This window comes from Rhamphochromis longiceps, linkage group LG23, assembly GCF_057381845.1.
Source record: "Rhamphochromis longiceps isolate RC_006_pf linkage group LG23, R_longiceps_female_GT1.1, whole genome shotgun sequence".
In the NCBI taxonomy this organism is placed as follows: domain Eukaryota; kingdom Metazoa; phylum Chordata; class Actinopteri; order Cichliformes; family Cichlidae; genus Rhamphochromis; species Rhamphochromis longiceps.
In genome coordinates this window covers 491,010-511,660 of record NC_140578.1, presented here as the reverse complement: position 1 = coordinate 511,660, position 20,651 = coordinate 491,010, and the positions used below count along the sequence as shown (strand labels likewise).

The 20,651-nt window shown below is 45.7% G+C and overlaps 3 protein-coding genes across 5 annotated transcripts; 2 read left to right on the top strand and 1 right to left on the bottom strand.

Annotated features, from left to right (window-relative positions):
* Positions 1–27: 27 nt before the first annotated feature.
* Positions 28–5,381, top strand: prrg1 (proline rich Gla (G-carboxyglutamic acid) 1). 2 transcript variants are annotated; one of them, XM_085399233.1, is made up of 4 exons: positions 28–132; positions 739–779; positions 1,493–1,653; positions 3,268–5,381. In XM_085399233.1, exons 2-4 carry the CDS (start codon positions 770–772, stop codon positions 3,727–3,729), a joined length of 633 nt encoding a protein of 210 aa, XP_085255359.1. In that variant the 5' UTR covers positions 28–132; positions 739–769; the 3' UTR covers positions 3,730–5,381. The 2 variants fall into 2 exon arrangements, with proteins under 2 accessions (XP_085255359.1, XP_085255360.1); XM_085399234.1 differs by having other exon boundaries at positions 60–659.
* A 365-nt stretch (positions 5,382–5,746) lies between these two features.
* Positions 5,747–12,233, bottom strand: cpox (coproporphyrinogen oxidase). The gene is made up of 7 exons (XM_085399232.1): positions 11,569–12,233; positions 11,315–11,458; positions 11,126–11,236; positions 10,880–11,021; positions 9,832–10,050; positions 6,427–6,531; positions 5,747–6,329 (listed from the first exon to the last, which is right to left on the bottom strand). Exons 1-7 carry the CDS (start codon positions 12,113–12,115, stop codon positions 6,245–6,247), a joined length of 1,353 nt encoding a protein of 450 aa, XP_085255358.1. The 5' UTR covers positions 12,116–12,233; the 3' UTR covers positions 5,747–6,244.
* Positions 12,234–15,087: 2,854 nt separating this feature from the next.
* ccdc181 (coiled-coil domain containing 181) lies at positions 15,088–20,605 on the top strand. Of its 2 annotated transcripts, none has more exons than XM_085399346.1 (6): positions 15,088–15,358; positions 16,742–16,857; positions 17,223–18,236; positions 18,321–18,467; positions 18,636–18,796; positions 19,100–20,605. In XM_085399346.1, exons 2-6 carry the CDS (start codon positions 16,753–16,755, stop codon positions 19,269–19,271), a joined length of 1,599 nt encoding a protein of 532 aa, XP_085255472.1. In that variant the 5' UTR covers positions 15,088–15,358; positions 16,742–16,752; the 3' UTR covers positions 19,272–20,605. The 2 variants fall into 2 exon arrangements, with proteins under 2 accessions (XP_085255472.1, XP_085255471.1); XM_085399345.1 differs by having other exon boundaries at positions 15,089–15,358; positions 18,321–18,488.
* Positions 20,606–20,651: the final 46 nt, after the last annotated feature.

Below are 20,651 nucleotides of genomic sequence, written 5' to 3'. Positions count from 1 at the left end.
TTTAACTCGGGGCAGTTCGTGAAGCCGCGATACCAAACAGACCTTGTGCGCCTGCGCAGTTTGTACAACAAATCTTTCGGGCAGCGGAAGAGACGAACGGTCGCTAATGCGCATATTTGGGGACGAAAAAAGGTAAGTCGCAGCGATAGGCGTTGTGTTTGCAGCAACACGCGGTTTCGAGAAGCAGTGAAGCCCGTAGCGTTTGGCGGGACTCTCTCCCGGGAAGTCTTTGTTTGGATCCTGTGTTGATGGCCAGATTGAATTTAAAGGTGAAGGCTCCGTGAGCCCACTAATCGACCTGCCAGGACACTAACCCGCTCAGCCACACACCACCGAAGCTAACCTAACCCGATAGAGACCGTTAGCACAGCGCCGTGTCCCCGGTGGCTGTTTGGGGCGGAGGCGCTTTGTGATGGATGATTGTGCTGATGGTCATCTATTTTTGGATCCGTGCGGAGCGCTGGACGGCAGCCGCCATTGGTCGCTGTCACTTCAGCCACGGATGTCTCGTGGTCATGGCGTAACGACGCCCTTTACCGTGTCCCTGTTAGAAAACGTCGGTCTGTGTGAGAACAGCAGAGATGTGGTGTCTGAGAAGGAGCTTGGAAACCGTGCTGCTCATCTTTAAGTAGGACCAAAGGAAGGGTGTAGCTGCTGAGGTGGAAGTTCTTGTTAACTGTCATCTTACTCCATCAGCAGGTTCAAACTGAAGCTTAATGCCTGTTTGCTTTTCTGCAGATAAACCCCCCCAAACAGACCCGCGGGAATCATGGGGAGTGGTAAGTTTACCCACAAGCAGAGACGGAAACACGGATTCCTCTTTTTCCTACTCTCGCTTGTTTTTCCTGTTCCATTGTGTTGATTTTCCTCATTGTCCATGCTACTAAACCACTGCAGTGCCCCCACTTGTTGACACAGTAACAATTCCCATTCTGTCCGGGGGGAAATTCCTGTTTGGATTTTGCTCTTTGTCCTTTTTTCTGCTTTTAAGCCTTTTGCTGATCCCATTCCCGAAGTTATGAGTCAGACAGCCGTTACTTGTTAATTTGGGCATGTTGTGGCATCTGACTGTTTCCTTGGGGGAGTTTATGTTTATATTCTGGGTGTGAGAAACAGAGAGCCACCTTGTCTCTTCAAGTCCGTTCTTCCAGTTTCTTTTATTTGGCAGAGGGACGGATGCCTAAATCAAAGGAGCTTTTGTCTTTATGTAGAAATGTGGGCACTGACCAGCGCTCGGCTCGGCTGCCTTTGTTTCAGTCCCCACCTCGCTCCTCTCCCCATTTTCCTCATTATTCTTTTCCCAGCATCTCTTTCCTTTTTGCCGCCCTTTCAATGCCGTCTAAATTCCTCCCCCATGCTGTTCTGCTTGCTGACTCGCCCTCACTTTCCTGTCATCTTCATTCCTTTCCTGTCTCTGCTTGTTGATTAATGCATTTTTTTCTTTCCCCTACTCGCTCCTGTCTTTGCTTCCTCCCTCCTCCACTCGTTTCAGTGTTCCTGCCAGCAGAAGCGGCCCACTCGGTCCTGCGGAGGCTGCGCAGGGCCAACTTTTTTCTGGAGGAAATAAAGCAGGGTAACATCCAGAGGGAGTGTCGGGAGGAGACCTGCACCTATGAGGAGGCCCGGGAAGCTTTTGAGAACGAAGAGAAGACGGTGAGAGGATGAGGAGGCGTGTCGCATCACACAGTGCACATCAGAACTCCAACATGAACCACGCGTCGTTTTTCTTTAACAGGAAATCATTTCCCATTGGGGCACATTTGTGGAGTGCTGGAAATAAACAGCTTAAAGTTTTCCTGATTCTTATAGATGAGGACAAAATTATTAGCCCACCTATGAAATTTAAAGTCTTTCCCGGGTGCTTCTTCAACAGAGCATGTTTGTGCACAATAACAGAACTGTTTCAGATTAGTTTGACCGGGGTCAGTATTATTCGCCCTTCTGGAAAAATAGACCTTTTTATCGTGCCACCGCACAAAGCACTGCTGGGAAATGATGTGATTTAACTTGGTAATGCTCAGAGCTTCTAGAATCAGGATAAAACTGAAGGTTATTTTCCTATTTTCACTCAGTATAAAAACTTCAGCGAGGGTCTGAGCTATCAGTTGAGAAAGCATACAGAGTTTCCAGAGTAGAAAGCAGAGACGATGCTTATGTTTGGAGAGAGAAGTGAGAGGTGTACAACCAAAGAGCGCTGGCGCCACAGTGAAACACGGGGGTGGGAGTATTATGCCGTGGGAATGCTTCAGCCCACTTTAAACAGAGAGTCTCAGGATGGAAGGAATCGCGAAGAAAGAAGGAAATAATAATAATAATAATAATAATGGATACTTTATTGATCCCCATGGGGAAATTACTTGTTTTTCTCTGCATTTGACCCATTCACTCAGTGAAGCAGTGGGCAGCCCACTAAGCAGGTGCCCGGGGAGCAGTGTGTAGGGACGGTACCTTGCTCAGGGGTACCTCAGGGTAGCCGTTAAGTGGATTCGAACCGCCGACCTTCCGATCATGGGGCGATCATGGGGCGACCACTTTACCTACTGAGCTATCCCTTGAACTTGAAAGGAAGCTTTAGAAAGAAAACCTCAGGCAACCAGCAGCAGATCTGGGTCCTAATGTCTTCCAACACGACAACAACCCAAAACATGCCTGGTGAAGAACAGCTGGTCTGCACGGAGCCCTGACACCAGTGCCAGTCTGTGGGGGGGCCTGAAGATCTAGGCCAAGGTGATCAAGTCTGGAGGATCTTGGGAGATTCACTGAAGAAGACACGTGTTAGCATTGGGGAGCTAATCATTTTGACCCTGGTAGTAAAATAACATGATCATCCAAAAAACTAGGATGTTTGGATAATTGAAACTGCTCGCCCTTTTTAAAAGCACTTGGGAAACTTGAAACATGAAAACATGGCTTCCACTGCAGCTAAATCCCACAGGTCAGCATCACCGGTGGAGAGTAACCCACGCCAGCCGCTCTAACTACAAGTGATATTTTGTGGCGTTCATGTGTCCAGCAGTGAAATCCTGTGCCGAGAGCGGAACGAGGGTGTTTGTCAGAAAGTGATTGCGATCAGCAGGAAGAACAGCCCAGTGCAGCATTGTGTGGAGGCTGGAGCTAGGTCATGTGTGCGCTCACGTGGTCTCTTTTTGTTTGTTTGGGTGCTGTTGTCGGTTTCCTTGCGTTGCAGTAATGTGGATAAAAAGCGCTTGCAGTGGGGGGGGGGTGCACGTTTGGGCTGTTTTGACAGTGTGGATGTTCTGTGTGCAGAGGCAGTTCTGGGAAGAATATGTGCGTGAAAGCAGTCCGCCTGGAGGCCTGGAGGCGGCGGTGGGCGGGATCCACTCGCTCTACCTGATTGTGCCGCTGCTGCTGGTCGTGGTCATCATCGCCGGCGTCGCAATCACTGTGTGGCGCTGCCACTCCCGCAAACGCTCACAGCGCAGCCCCAGCATGGGACTCTCGCATCACAACAACGTCTTGTCAGTGGTCTCTATGGACCACTGGGGGAGGGAATACCACGGTGACCAATCAGAACTCAGCATCCACAGCAGCCCAGCGTATCCAGGCTCAGAGTTTACGTCAGGGCGCGGAAGCGCCGGCGACCCGCCGCCATCTTACGAAGAGGCTGTGGGCCACACGGACGTCCAAATAGAGACTGAGCCGCCCCCACAGTATGAGGACATAGTCAACAGCAGTTCTGTTAGTGTCAGTGGGGGCCAAGGGAAGTGAACGTGTTTTTAACCAGCAGCCTAACAAAAGCCCTAACACACACTAAGACTTATTGTTTAGCAGTGCTACTGCTGTGGTTTCACCAGCCCCCCCCTGCAATCCAACACACACGACAGAAACACTAATAACTGTTTGGTCAGTGGACTAATGCAATCATCAGTGCTGGAACAGAAGTTGCACTAACCGTTGAAGGAACGAGTGATGGTGCAATACCACGCTGCTGCTTCTCCTCACGCTGTGTCACAGCTACAGATTCACAAACAGGGTTTGTATCACAGGTGTGAGACCAATGCTTTAGTGGCGCTCGGTACCGACTGATGCCAGTTTGAGACCCGAGTGGGCGGCGTCACATCATTTGTTTTTCATCTTTGAATACGTCCTTGTCAAAAATACTTCATCCACAAGTTTGTGGTTGTACATTTGCCGTGTGTGACTCGATCATAAGTGAACATAATGCAGACTTTTGAGAAAGGACATTATTCACCAGCCGGTCTCTCGTGGTGGGCCGGGAGCCTGCATGTGGCTCCAATGAGGGTTTTACCTGTAAACAGTAAACAGATGTCAAGGCATAATATATATTTTTTTATTTAACCAGGAAGATCCCACTGAGATTAAAAACCTCTTTTTCAAGGGAAACCTGGCCAAGATAGGCAGCAGCAGGTGTCTCCCAGTTACAGAAATGACTCAGTTAATATGCCTTAAACCACGAGGTGACACGCCAAACCAAAGCATTGGTCCATCTTTAGTAAACACAAAGGGTTAAGGGAAGGAGGGCAGTTATGCGTCATTACCTGCTTATATTTCGGTAACGCCTGTAGTTCATGCTGTCCTCGTGAGGTTAGAGGTGTCTCCGTACTGTCTAATTTGATTTAATGGTCAGGACTCACTGGCCCATGAACACTAGTGGGGCCTCTGACAGCTGCTTTAACTGTGGAACGCCCTCCTTCCCAAACGGACCTCCTGGATGTGAAGCTGCAGCTGTGCTACAGTTACTGACTTGCACATAAATGTGGGGCAGAAAGCAGCAGAGACGGGTTGTCAGGGGAAGCTTCTGTATTTACAGTCACCGTGGATAAAGTCTATGTTTAGCATGAGTAATGTATCTATGTAACTGTGTATCTGTGTGCAAACATTACGGGGAGGCATTTTTTAAAGCTTAAAGGCCAGTGACTGCACCGGTGCTGATGTAACCGTAGTACAGTCGGTTGTGAATAATGAAGGGGCGAAGCTCAGAATGAGCTGTTTCATGGAAAGTAGGACAGTCTGTTTCACGTTTGCTGTGTCACTCAGCAGTAACAATGACGTTGTAATCCTCAGAGTGCTCGGTCTATATGAAACGCTGCTGCTGCTGCATACACTCTAAAGCCAAATATGTCGTCACTAATGCTGATCACTGTCACGCAGCAGAGCACTGAACGTTTGCAGCGTGACCTTTGAGCCTCAGCACTCGCTGCGACACTGAGCTGACTCGTGCTGGTAGAGGTAGCAATTTTGGTTCGGCCACTTGTTGTACTGTTACTTAACCGAACCCTGTTTTTACAAAGCCTTATCGAGGAAAAACACGTTACATAACACTAAAAGTAAGGAGCTTGTTATAAATCTTTCACTTGTGCAAAAGCTTGAATTAATTTGTAATAAAATATTTAAAACTCGCTGCATGAATCTTTCAGCGTCTCGAGAACATGTTCAGTTTGTTTGGGTGAGCACTTGTTGCCCCCCCCCCGCACTGTTACCATCATCACTCACAAAGGGACAAATTATTCATCGCCTGGTGGTTTTCCAGGCGCTCACAAAGTGAGATTCTTACCAAGGATACAGATGTATCCAGTGTGAGCTTCACTTTATTTTAAAGGAACAGAAGAAACTGTAGATAAGACAGATTCTTGTTTCCACCTGGCCTGTGACTCACATTCGTCCTCTGTGGGTCAGAGATTGTTTACTGCTGTTCAAACAAACCATAAAGTGATTCATTAACCACAAATCAAAGACCAGCACAAAGTGAATGGGCCTCAGCAGAGAGTGGCGAATATCCATTTATTCATTTTGTGGCAGAAACAGTCATTGTGGACATTGAAACCAGCTTCTATTAACATTAGATGGCAGAGCTGACACAGTGGCTCAGTTTGTCCTTTTCAGGTGTTTGTTGAAAGCGAGCAGAGGACGGCTTTAACAGCTTTGAGCAGAGCGAGCCACATTTAGCTGGTCATAGAACAAAACACACACGTTTAAAGGAGCACAACGGAAGTGCAGCTGACCTGAAAAGGAGGTCGCCCATTAAGTCACATTATTTGGTCTTGCAGTAAGCAATGGCACCAAGCTCATGAACTGAGTTTGACATTATTCAGGGTCCGTTTTACCACGGCTCATTTGACAAAATGAAAAAGCTCTTCAGACATCTACAGCGCAGCTCCATATTATAAAAGCAGGGTTAAATGTTGCCCAGCTGGTCGATCAGCCAGCTTTATAAAATAGATGTTTTTGTCCATACTGACGTCCAAACCCGGGGGCGCTCCGGTCACACCCAGTCTTTGGGGTTTCGTAACGCATCCAGCATCTCAGCCTCCCGGGTGCCTTTGGCAGGCTCGTGCATGTACTCCCACCTGAGGATGACGAGTGATTCTGTTACCACGCGACGCGGGCAGCCTGCTGTTGACACAAGCGAGGTGCAAACAGTGCTTTGAAGAGGCAGCAGCTTACCTTGCGGTGAGTGGGAGGGACATGAGGATGCTCTCGATTCTTGAGCCGGGCGTGGCCAGGCCAAACTTCACTCCCCTGTCGTACACCAGGTTAAACTCCACATACCTGCAGAGCAACACATCCTCACTGTAGGCTCAAAACTTCCTGTTCATTGTTTAAGGTGATCAGGTGCTGTATGAAAACACATAAGAACAAACCAAGGCAGCCCATGCTCTGGGTTTACTTTCACAGGAATAATATTGTAATGCGTATTTATTCATTTTGTTTTCTTTGTTACTGTGACAGGTTTGTGGTAGAGATGGCACGATACCACTTTTTAATGTCCGATACCGATATAAATTTGGATATCTGCCGATACCGATATGAATCCGATAGTGTTTTAATCAGTACGACTGTTTTATTAATATCTTGCTGCATTTTATACAAGTTCATACTCAAGTTTAAAAAAAACAAACACTAAAGCTGTTCTGTTGAACCTGTGTGTAAAAACTATTTCATAGTTCAGCAACACTGATCAATCTAATAAACGTAAACCTGCTCCATCCTCCCTATTCTGGTATTTTAAAGAGTACTTAGCAGAAATATTAAGCAACCTGACTAATAGGGTTGAAAACGCCCCACAAAAAATAAATAACTAGGGAACCACCCCCACCCTCCGCTTCGTGATGCTTAATCGACGTAATCAACTTTCATTTCATGTGTGTAAAAGAAAATTCACAGAAATCAATTATTTTTCAAGAAATATTAAACAGATTCAACATCTTCCTTCAACAGATTTGCAGACTGCACAGATGGTACCTTCCCAAAGGAAAAAGTACTATAGCTTACTAGGGTATATTAGACTTAACAGTTACTACACTCAACAAAAATATAAACGCAACACCTTTGTTACTGCTCCCATTCCCCATGGGATGGACGTAGAGACCTAAAATTCATTCCAGATACACAATATAACCATCCCTCCCAAACAGTGGTCACAAATCAGTCCAAATGTGTGGTAGTGGGCACATCTGCCATATTGAGATAATCCATCCCACCTCACAGGTGTGCCACATCAGGATGCTGATCTGACATCATGAGTAGTGCACAGGTGTACCTCAGACTGCCCACAACAAAAGGCCACCCTGGAATGTGCAGTTTTTTGCGCTATTGGGGGTCTGGGGACCCAGAACCGGTCAGTATCTGGTGTGACCACCATTTGCCTCATGCAGTGCAACACATCGCCGCATGGAGTCTATCAGATTGTCAATTGTGGCCTGTGGAATGTTGGTCCACTCCACTTCAATGGCTGTGCGAGGTTGTTGGATATTCGTGGGAACTGGTACACGCTGTCGTATATGCCGGTCAAGCACATCCCGAACATGCTCAATGGGTGACATGTCCGGTGAGTATGCTGGCCATGCAAGAACTGGGACATTCTCAGCTGCCATCTGCCCTGAACAATGTGAACCATGATTCATCCGTGAAGCGCACACCTCTCCAACGTGCCAGACGCCATCGGATGTGAGCATTTGCCCACACAAGTCTGTTACGGCGACGAGCTGGAGTCAGGTCAAGACCCCGATGAGGACGACGGGCATGCAGTTGAGCGTCCCTGAGACGGTTTCTGACAGTTTGTGCAGAAATTGTTTGGTTGTGCAAACCAATTGTTCCAGCAGCTGTCTGGGTGGCTGGTCTCAGACGATCTTGGAGGTGAACCTGCTGGATGTGGAGGTCCTGGGCTGGTGTGGTTACACGAGGTCTGCGGTTGTGAGGCCGGTTGGATGTGCTGCCATATTCTCTGAAACGCCTGTGGAGACGGCTTATGGTTGAGAAATGAACATTCAATGCACGGGCGACAGATCTGGTTGACATTCCTGCTGTCAGCATGCCAATTGCACGCTCCCTCATTGCATGTGGCATCTGTGGGATTTTGCTGTGAGACAAAACTGCACATTCCAGGGTGGCCTTTTGTTGTGGGCAGTCTGAGGTACACCTGTGCACTACTCATGATGTCAGATCAGCATCCTGATGTGGCACACCTGTGAGGTGGGATGGATTATCTCAATATAGCAGATGTGCCCACTACCACACATTTGGACTGATTTGTGACCACTGTTTGGGAGGGATGGTTATATTGTGTATCTGGAATGAATTTTAGGTCTCTACGTCCATCCCATGGGGAATGGGAGCAGTAACAAAGGTGTTGCGTTTATATTTTTGTTGAGTGTATATACAGTAATGGACTTCTATACATCAGATTAAAACTTTGGGTGTAAGATTCAGATAATTTTTTTATTAAAAGCTCGACATTTTAAATGAGAATAAGAAAGAAAAGTATGTCTTTGTGCCCCCTTTTCCCTGTTCATGCCCTATCGGCCCCCCTGGCTAAACTTTGCTAGATCCGCCCCTTTGCTTTACTTCTCTGGGATAACTTCCTCGGAGATGAAATGCCGGGTTGGTAGCGAGGCAGCAAATGCTGAACCAGACTGCCGACAGGCCTCGCACGCCACAGCCGCTCTGTCACGTGACGCATACTGCCCCGACGTGCGAAAGTTATGAGCTGAATTACGTCATGTCACAAGTTTTGTGAGGTGCTTTCTGTATGTGCCAACACATACCACACTGAGCTAATCTGAACAGTCTAATCACTCTACTGGTTTCCAGCTTGCTATGTACTTCCCTCTCAAACTCGCCCTTTAAGTCAGTCTCTGTGTTGTTAGCGACTCCCTGCCAGGATCCACTCCAGCTTCAGACCACACTGCAGTCATTAAGTAGCTCAATCACACAAGTGAAGGAAGACTAAACCTGAGACTGGCAGTCACTGCAAGTGTGTGGCCTGAAAAACAGGACGGACTGACTTGGATCAGCTGGTCTGTGAACCCTTTATAATTTTGTGTTTATTTGAGCTCAAATATTCTTAAAGGAAAATCTGAATAAAAATAATATCAAACTTTGATGTTTTACTTGTGGTAGAAAATGAGCAAAGGTGCAAAAATAAGTGAAGCTTTGTTTCGGTGTCTAGTGTGGATCCCTCCTGCAGCAGTAACTGTAACTAAAGCTTTGTGTCGATCCGACCTGTAGCTTCTTCCTCTGCAAAGCACAGCATCACCTCTGGGACGTCTGCGTTTCCTTGCATGACGTGCTCACTGCAGGTTCTTCTGCAACATTTCTGCGTGTCAGGACGCTCACTCTGACTTCAAAACGGTCCCTTTAGTCTTCTTCGACTCCTCTATGATACAAAGACTTGTGTGTTTAAGGTCACTGTGTTGATGTGTGAATTTTATTATTTGTGCAAAATCCAAGACGAGCATGAACAGCTCTTTGTTGAAGACCTCAGAAGTCTTGTTTGTAGACTTCCACAAAGATCTGAAAATCAAACTGATCAGATGGGTTCTCTCTTATTTACCGTTTGGTGCTACTCACCGGCCTCGTCGAACCTGCTGCCAGTCCTTCTCCTCATCAGAAAAAGAGTCATTGAGATGTTTGTACACGATGGGCAGATAGCAGGGCACCACCGTGCGGGCGCAGCTCTTGACGAAGCTGAACACTTCCTCCTGATTCGGGGAGTCCAGGTCGTCAAAGAAGATTCCTCCTATACCGCGGGTCTCTCCTCTGTGGCGGACGTAGAAGTACCTGTCACACCTGGGCAACATGCAGTAACATATACTGAGACAGAAGCAGGGCCAAATAAATATCCAAATATATGACATACGACAAATGAAGTCTGAAAGACAGATTTGCCTGTATGTTGATATCAGTATTTATAATGACCGAGTAATGAAAATTTAGAAAGTAAAATAAAACGTTTAAAAAAAAGAGAAAATGTCCTCTCAACCACGTTATGAGCAGTGATGTTCCAGTTTGTCCACCAGAGGGAGCTCTGCAACTTCTCTGTTGCTTGGACCACCACAAACACACCAACTCAGCAGATTCAACAAAACAGCAGTAATATCTTAGTGAGGATTAAAAATAAATATGAATTGTGTTTATGTTCCATTTTTCCTGAGAGAAAAAGAAAAATATCGGCCAATATATCAGACTTTTAAATCATCAAACGTCAGTATAGGTATCAAAGCTCCAAATGGGCTCTAAATGAATTAACAGCAAGTCGACTGAAAGCATGTCTGTAGAGACAGTAAACTGTGCTACATTTAGTGGATGAGAGGGGTGCCAATCGTCTCTGTAACAGGAAAGGCATATTTATGAAAACATCACATTATTCCTTAAATGTAAAACTTTACCTCATACAGCAAACATCAGATAAACCACACCCATCATTTCCCACTGAAGTCAATCCCTGACTAACGTCTTGCTTCAACGGTTTTTCTGCAACTGCAGATTTTAGGCAAAGACTTCCTCTTATCGTAACTCCACAGTGGGGATACACCCAGTGCAAATCCACACACAGCGTACGTGCTGAAGGACGCACGTGCAAGTGCAGGGGACGAGCGTGGGGCTAACCAAACCGTACCATTTCTTAAAGTCGGGGTAGTGCTGTGGGTGGTGCTTGTCACAGGCCTCCTTCAGGGTTTTGTGGAAATGAAAGGCATCCTCCTTATCTATATACACCGGGGTCAGGTCTGTGCCTCCACCGAACCACCACTGCTTAGTGCCTAGAACAAGGAAGAAGGAAACAAGGGTTATCATTCACTCCACACTCAGCTGTGTCACTGACACTGAGAGCCAACTGCTGATGTGATGAAGGCCTAATGCTTACCATCTTCCTCCTCAATCTCAAAGTATCTGTAGTTGAAGTGCACAGTGGGAATATGGGGGTTTTTGGGGTGAATAACGGAGCTTACTCCCATGGCAACAAATGGCAGTTTACCTGGGAAAAATAAAGATACCAATATTAAAGTTTAAACCGCTGTGTTCAAGAACACAAATCGCAGTAGTCAAAACTCACCATCTTTCCCTTTGAGGACCTTTCCTCTGCTCCTCATCTGCTTCGCCGCCTCCTCTGTCAGGTTCCCAAACACCACCGACACATTAACACCCGCCTTCTCAAACACCTTTCCGTCCTGCATCACACAGCTGATGCCTCCACCACCTGACACAGACACAGTCTGTTTACTTTTGGTTCTTCTTTAAGCAAATATAATCATGTTACACTCTGTTACGCTGTACGTGGATATTTTATGTCAGGCAGAAGCGCCTCACCTTCCTTCCTCTTCCACCGGTCAACCCTGAACGTCCCACCGTCCACTTTCTCCAGGGCTTTGCAGAAGTCGGCCTGAGTCTCCATGATCAGCATCTCCATCTTCGTACGCATCTCGTCCTTGTTCCCCTGCAGCACACTAATGTCAGTCACCGGCGGAGACATGAAGCCCCGGCACCTCTGAAGAATGTCCGCTTCTTCCCCCGTCTCTTCCCTCGTTGCCATCTCTGCGCGCTGGAAGTGGTCAGTGTTAGCTAGAAACCCCGCTACGGCCGCCGCCGCTGTTACTGCTGCGGCTCCGCTGAGCGCCAGGGCTCCCCTCCTGGTATTCCCGGACCTGCCTGCGGTCCCATGGGACATGAACCTCACGCCGGTACCCCTCGAAAACCATCTCGTTCCCGGAAGCAAAGGCACTGACCGACTGTGAGTGGAGGCTAGCCGCGAAACGGACTCTCCGGCACTAGCGAGCCTCTTTAACGGAGAAGTTAAACATCGTCTCGCGGCGCTGTGAGCCGTTTTGTTCACCGAGTAAAAGACGATGGTGGCCATCTGTGGACAAGACACGACTCTCTGTCCGTGTGTCCGGCCTGTCACTGTGTTCTCACCACCAACTTAAAACTGTGTCAGAAGTTTCACCTACGTGATATCAGGCATGTCTTAGATGAAGGGGCGTGGTTTGTCAAAGGAGATAAACGCAACATGGGAAATGTCGTTCTCCATTATCGCGGTGCGGGGCTCAGAATGATGCATGCCTACACAAAACTCCAAGACCCAGAGTTCAGTGCGCCACACAAACGTTGCATTCAAAGACTTCAAAGACTTCTCTGTTTGGGGAGGCATTTAAGGACCTCTGTTTCTCATACGATTGTTCATAACATTGATTGATTTTTTAGACTTCTGCGGGAAATCTTCGTCTTAACTTCGACGACGTAACCGGAAACCCCATTTAACCCTAACGCTGCAACCTCCTACAGCTTTCAGGTCATTGCGGGCTACATGTTACATATCCTGGGAGGTGCACATCCGGTTACATGGAAGTTTATCGGGGAGCGTTAAAAGGAGTTTGTGCTTACTTCATAAGTTATGACTTAGAATTGCAGCAGAAGTGTAAATCAGGCATTACTCTTTATCAGTGAGTCGAAATATAAAACAAGCTGATTCCCTAGCTTGGGGTGTCAAACATAGGGCCCAAGGGCCAGAATAGGCCCACCACAAACTCCAGTATGGCCCACTGGATGTCTTTGGAAAATGTGATGGGAGGCAGTTTGGACTTCTAACTGTGCTTTCATAAGTTTAACAGCTTTTTCTACTGACAAACACCACCATGGCCATTCAAACTACACCAAAGTAATTAAGAAAAAGATGGGGAAAAAACATTTTTTGGACCATCTACTATAGAAATATTTATATATATTTATAATTATTTCTTTATTTTAAAAGTGGATGCTTCTGAAAATTAGCAAAAACTTTGTGTTTAATAATTACAGCACCACCTGGCCAATGAGCTACCAGAACTTTCTGTAATTGAGTAATTTCTTACAATTTAAGCCCAGAGAGCCATGCTGATAGCATCATTTGTTTATCGTGTGCAAAAAAGACATATTGTTCAAATAGCACTTCTTTTTCTTATATTAGGATAAATGCAGGAATAAATGTGTTGTTAAACATTTTCACACTGACAGAAGTTTCACTGCTCCTACAAACATAAGATCAAACTGATTTAAAACTATTACAAATCTCTGCTCTGGATCCCCGCTTTTCTTATCAAGAAAAAGAAAAAAGTATAACAAGTAATGATTAAATTTTTTTCATCCATCTAAACTGGTTTGATCGTCCTGGCATTGTGCGTACAGACTCCCTATCATATCTTCTTCTTCAGTATTTTTTAATTATAACGTGTCTGGTTTTACACAACATTTCTGGATGTAAAATCCCCAGGCTCTATGGCTTCCCTTCTTATACATTTTTATCATTATCTGTAACAACGAAAGAGTTTCGGATTAGTGTAAAGTTTGTGTTCAGGGTTTTGACACACTGAGCTGCACTGTTGGAGGTGGTCAGTTCTGTGGAGCTTCAGTGTTTCTCCGCACTTAAAGAAGAGGCAGTTGGGAGTAAACGGGAAAAGAAAGGGTCTGACAGTGACACAGGAAAGGTAGAAAGGTAATAAAGAGGGTGGGGGCAATAAAGAAAAAACAGGGGTTATGAGGAGGTGGACAGATAAGAGGTAAAGAGATGGGATGGATGAAGGCTGGGGTAGATGGAAAAATGTTAGGGGAAGGGTGGAGACAAGGCAGAGGCATGGGGAAGATAAAGGAAGGTAATAAATAAAATAAAATACATATTCAAAGTGGGAATACGGTGATGACGACGATTATGATTAAAATATAGTCATACAGGGTGTAACAGTAACAGAGAGATAAACATATCTGTATTTATAAATGACATACTGGGTAATGATGTATAAATGATGAATTAAACACTTACTAATACCTTACTAATGCTTAATACTGTGACATTATTATTAAGTATATATATCCAGTTGCTAGCTTGATAAAATCGAGCTCTCTTGCTGCAAAGAGGCAGAAACTTGTACCCACGTAGTGTGCACTGTTGCTGATTCTAATCATCCACGAGTGTTTTTTTTATTGACTCATACATAAAGAAATACGAAATTTACTTTTGAAAAGTAAACACATCATATAATGTGTTCGTTTTTATAAAGTCCTGAATCATTCACCAGCATCTGCAGCATTGCTGCCACAACACTTCCTGCTGAAGGCTCCTTTCAGTTGTTTCATTTTTGAGAAACATCTTTGCAAAGGTTCACCCTTTAATCACAAGGCTTGTTATAAACAAATGAGAGCATGCAAAAGTATAACTTCCAAGTTTTTTAAACTACTTTGGGGTGAAAGTCTAGAGTTACTTACTTTAACCTGTGCTAACCATTTACACTGATGTGTTGTACACATACTTCTTATCAGAGAGGTGGTTGGAGATAAATGACTTCCTTGTAAATTTTCTCTTTTCTCTGCCCTCTTGACACTTTTTAATCTTTCATCTGTTGCCTGATTTTGTTTTACTTGCCTGCCTTTTTTATTCTTTAATAAAACCCAAACTTAAATAAAAAAAATGTCACGACGTATAAAATGCAAATAAAAACGTAATGCAAAGACTCGCGAATCTCACAAACCCAAGTTTTATTCAGAACATAACACAGAAAACATATCAGTGTTTAAACTCTTCGTATTCTGGTTTTGTTTACATTTTACACGTCGTCCTGACATTTTTGGAATTGGTTTGTTTTTTTATTCTCACCGTAGATAAAGAGGCAATCTTCTAAGTGCAGCCTATCCGGGCTCAAATGTGCGCTTTAGTTTTGTTTAGTCATAAAAATGTGCAATAATGGAAAGACTCGCACAAAAGGACCCAGTTTATCTATAGTGCTTTAAATTTAATCGACCTCAGCCTGGAGGAACAGATAACTCATTTAATAACTTTACTTTATTAAATATTTACGGTCTTTTAACACCCCCTGGCTTTTCCCTCATGTTTACGCTGTGTTCATGGAGATTTTCTTTTTTGTGAATGCGTTTAGCAGGTGGCGTGCGCATGCGCATGTGTAAAGCGTGTTGCTGGTCTCTATGACGACGTGTCTATTAAACCTTTTAGGGGCCGTGGAGAGGCTTGAAGCAGATTATGTGCACAGGTGTTGCTCCACAGGCCGGCGGGGACTACGCAGGCCAGTTAGACGGTCGATTTGTTGTTTTACTGAAACAGGAAGAGCTGCTGCTGGTGAGTTTAACATCACTGTTGTCACATTTTACACTGCTGCTTTAAAACCGATCGATGTAATCCGACTGGGTCCAGTCTGCTCCCAGCCTGCCCTCTATACGCTATAAAGCGATTGAAACAAATAAAGTAAAAGCTAAAGACGACTCGACTCTGTTTCTGTGTTTTAAGCTGCCTGGTGGAAGCGGCTGTGACCCAAACACACATGCACTGAATCAAAAGCGCGTATAAATCTATAGATGTTAGCAAGTGAGGGATATTATATAGGTATTAAAGCCAAAAAGAATTGTAGATTTTGACAGCTATTCAACTTTGATCTAATACATGAGATGGGCACAAAGCCCTGCTACAGATTTATACCTAACATATAAATGAACCCACTTAAAAGTGGCTGTGATGGAGTTTTTACCATAACATGGCAAATACAGGTGCTCACAAACGCTGCAACACAGAAATATATTTCTTTTGGATTGTCTGTTGTTAGTTTTCTTAAAGCACAGGCCCGCTGTGAATAACGCCAGTCTGCCTCTATGTGCTGATCTTTGCATTATTCTTTATACTTAATGTTAACGAGCTGTTAGTGGTGCCCAGGTCGTTGGACATCAGCCATCATTGGCTGGATGTCATGTTCCTACACTTGGGTAAATAAGGTTATCTGTGCTGATATGTACCTCCTTTGTTTTCTGACCTTTACTGTTATATTTCGGCATAAAATAAACAGCACATATTATAGAGGGACACTGGATTTATTCAGGTTTCTGTGTGATCACCACAAATAATGTATTTAATGAGGAAGACTATGATTATGCACTTTTTGTCTCATGTATTAAGCACCAGTCAAGAAATCATCCAACCTGTTGGTGGCAGCCTCTCTGTGATTAAACACTACAAGAGAAACCCGAGAACACAACCAGCAGATAAAAACAATATAACAACACAATCCACACAAATGCAGCATCATAAACAGCAGGTCAGATACTAAGATTTAAATCAAGGGAAATTTAAGCCTCAAGTTTGAGAACAATGCACGTTTTACTCTACAGGAAAGATGCTCACCGTGTAATCCCAGATGTATCCTGCAGGGTGTTTTCTGCACTGTGATCTGTACTTATTAGACTTCAGTGAATAATATAAAACAGCTACTTTTCTCTTGAAGCCAAGTCACCCTCTCACAGAAAACAGTGAGCAGAAAATAATCATCAGTGATTTTAAACCTGAGGTGTGGTTGGGCTGCACAGGTGATCTCCACGGTCTACAGCGATGATCGCATCGTCACTGTGCTGTCTCAGGCTTGACTTCACTTTCTTTGGGTGCTACAGTGTGAGTGTGTGCAGGGAGAAAAACTTTTATAAGCATTACGTCACATCCTTCCGTCCCCTCTTTCAGTTCGGTGGTAGATGATGAGCGAAACAGTTTGCACAAAGACTCAGGAGGAGTACGAGGACGACTTTGAGAAAGATCTGGACTGGCTGATCAGTGAGGAAGGCCGGAGCGGGGACCAGGTAGGTCTGACATTACATCTCCTGCATCTCGTCTTTCTAATCTTTCTTTCCTTTTTAGCATGCAGTATATATCTGAATGCTGCTCTACTTGCTGCAGGCTGAATGAGGTGTGTATACCTGAGCCTGCTCTGTGAAAGTGTGACAGCGAGCAGTGTTGAGTTACCAGACCTGGCACACCGAGTTTGGATGTGAAACCTATGCTGCTGAAATGCAGCGGCATACTTTCACTGTTCCACTGCTGGATGTAATATTGATGAGCAAAATAAAACATACCTGTTATCTGTTGCTCAGTATTGATGTTGCACCTTCATTTATATGCAGACTTAATTAATGCATGCAAAGTACGTCTGTCTTATCCCCCACAGGGCTCTGACTATGAGGACATAGAGGCAGACATTGACAAAGAACTGGAGGAGGGTGAGAAACGACAGGGAATGAAAGGAAAGGAGAATAACTACAAGGAAACAAAGCGAGACAACAAAACAGAGCAACTGGAAGAAGATGAAGAGAGGTGGCCATCTCCCATGGAACCATTGGAGTATGACTCAGACAGGGACAGTCCCAGTAAGTCATCACCTACAGCCCCACCTCCTCCAGGGATGGATGACCAAACAGACGAGGAGAAGAAGTACATCCTCGAGAAGATCCAGCAGGCTAACCGGGAGCTGCAGGATCAGGAAGTGCCAGATATGACACGACGGAGGCGGTTGCATTTTAAAGAGACATTGGTGGACCTGGTGGTGCCTCCGCTGCAGTTTGAGAGAGATGGCAGCAGCGATGAAGTAAAGGGGAAAAATGGGAGCAAGGAAAGAGCTGAGGATGCACCGGCAGATACTGAAGTGTCGGGAAAGCTGTCCGAGCTAAAGATTTCACCTCGCAATGAAAGCAGGAGTTCTGAAGGAGGTTCTGGCAGGGCTGGGGAGAGCAGCGAGGGAGGCCAGGGGATGAAGGAGGGCAGAGTCCTTGTGGAGAAGGACGGGAAGTTTGACCTGGTCAGCCTGAAAGAGGTGGAGAGTCAAGCCCTTTTCCCTCCTTTAGCGAACAACTTCGGTGACAGTTCACGCTCCTCGCCTCGTGTTCAGGAGCAAAATGTAAACTCTGTTAAGATCCACAGTTCCTCCTCTTCTCCTCGCCTTCGGGCTGCCTCCTCCTTGTTTCCACAGGCAATAGATCACCTTCGGGCCCCCAGACCTCCAGCACAACCAAAGAGCAGGCCTAGCTCAGCCAGCCAGAGTCAGAGAGGCAGTCAGAGGAAAAGCAGCAAGAGGCGGGTGCAGTCTGCCACGGAGACACCCAGCCAGGCCACGTACACCCTGACCCCACAGCAGAAAGAGCAGCTGCAGAAGATCCAGGAGAGGAAGCAGAGGCTGGCCAGAGAGGTAGGAAATGCAGCGAATTAGGTCATTTCAAAAAAAGGTCTGGCTATGGTTGCTACATTTCTTCACAGTTATTATGTTTCTCAGGCAGAACAGAGGAGGCGTGAGGAAGAAGAGCTGAAGAGGCAGGAGAACGAGCTGGCCTTCAAAGCCTGGCTGATGAGGAAGAAAGAGCAGCTTCAGGAGGAGAGAAGGATCCACAGAGCCCAGGAAATCGAGAGAATGAATTGTCAAGTATGGCCACACGGGGGCACAGTAAGCTCATAACACAGTCGCTACACGAGGACCACTTTTCCCCCCAACACTTTCCGTGTCTTAAACTTTGATGCAATACAAAGAAAGTGTCCGGTAAAAGTGACCCGACTGAGGATGGTAATACGCTGCTTCTGCGTCCCCCGTTAGAGAGACTCCAACCCGGACCCGGAGGAGGCCTTCAGGTCATGGCTTCAGAGGAAGCAGGAGCAGCAGCACAAGGAGAGGCAGCTGGTGGAGTTCAAGAGGCTGGAGGAGGACAGTGGGTACCTGTTACACAGCCGTGAGGAGTGCGACGAGGCTTTCAAACTGTACGTCTGCTTTTAAACTTCGTAACCTGCAGAAAGTTTCATATGATGACTTCCTGGCACACGTAAGAGTAGAGACAATCACGTCTGTCACCGCTTGTTTCTGCTCTAAGGTGAAGTTAAAGATTTACAGGTTGAATTTTGGTTCGTTGATTTATATCCTGTCAGGAGTAAAGTTACATTTAGACAATATTAATAATAAAAAGCAGGCTAATGATGCAGCCCTCATCTGGCTACAAAGGGCAAATATTCTGAAAGCGTGCTGGAAGTATCAGCTGACTGACAGATACCTTTTTCCTCCCTCAGGTGGCTGAAGCGAAAGCGGACGGAGAAGCGAGCGGAGCAGCAGGCGGCCCGAGAGCACTCCCGCAGGCTGGTGTTAGAGGAGCGGCGTGCGCGGCGCATGAGGGACTTGATGTGCACCGCCAGTGAAAGCAAACCGTTCAGAGTCACTGAACAGCTGGCCTACCGCTTCTGAGCCGAACCAACCCGGCACGCCGACCAAAGCCACATGTTACCTCTAATCAGGGTCCCCACAAACTCAAACTAAGGACTTGGGCTCGTTACAGAAAGCAGGTATAAACTCCCAAGTTTGTTAAACACGAGATGAGCGAAATCCAGGTTATTTGCTCCAGAAAGAGGGTTAACTGAAACTCTGACTCCCCCCGACACACTGTTTCATTTCCTCATTGATAGGGTTAATATCAAAGTGTGTAGCAGAATGCATTAACATGCACATGAAACCCCAGGTTTAGTTTAGTGGTGCATTTAACACGAGTGCTTTCAGAATCAACCAGCCTTGGATCATGGATGTGATCAGCACACACTGTAGATTTATTAACAACTCAAAATCTGTTGGCTACATGTTTGTAACATGCTGACTCTGTGGTCAGTAAGGCAGCTGTCTGCTAAATATCTCAATGACACTTTTCTGTCCACCTCTTTTCTTTTTTACGATAAATATGACTCAGTCCACTGGATGGGTAGGTGGATGGATGGATGGGTGGGTGGATGGATGGGTGGGTGGATGGATGGATGGGTGGGTGGAGGGATGGATGGATGGATGGGTGGGTGGATGGCTGGGAAGATGGATGGATGGATGGCTGGATGGATGGGTAGATGGGTGGGTGGCTGGATGGATGAGTGGGTGGATGGATGGATGGGTGGGTGGGGGGATGGGTGGATGAATGGATTGGTGGGTGGGTGGATGGCTGTTTGGATGGATGGATGGGTAGATGGGTGGGTGGCTGGATGGATGGATGGGTGGATTCCCTGCTATGGTGAATCATGATCAGTTCTGATCAGCGGGAAGCACAAGCTCAGAGTTTACTGACCCTGGTTTCTGTAGCAGGGCCCTGGTGGAGTTTCTTGTTCGTCATTTTTGAGCTCGAGTACATTTGTAAAAGTACCACAGTGACCTCTCCTCTGTAAATAACTGAATAACAGGAAATACAGGTGTGGCATGGTTTGAGTAAATGCTTGCACAAGTTGTGAGTATGGGCGGAGCTCCTGACAAAGTGCTGCGATGTAATCCTGAATAAAAATGACCTTTTTCCTATCGTCTGTCTTTTCTCTGAGAGTTTGGTTACATAAATACGTTTTCTGATAAATAGTATTGTTAGTTGCTATACGTAATTACACACAAAACAATAGGGACACAAAACACGTGAAATATTTTTACTTTATAGGCATGTACACATACATGTGTTCTTCAGCATTTCAGAATTAAACAGTAAAACATTTTGAACCCACGTAGAAAAGCCAAGTTACTCTTATTTATTTTTCTTCTCCACCTGATCTCCAGTGCACGACTCGACCGTTCTGGACCAACCACACAAAGTAATAAAAGACCGTTATT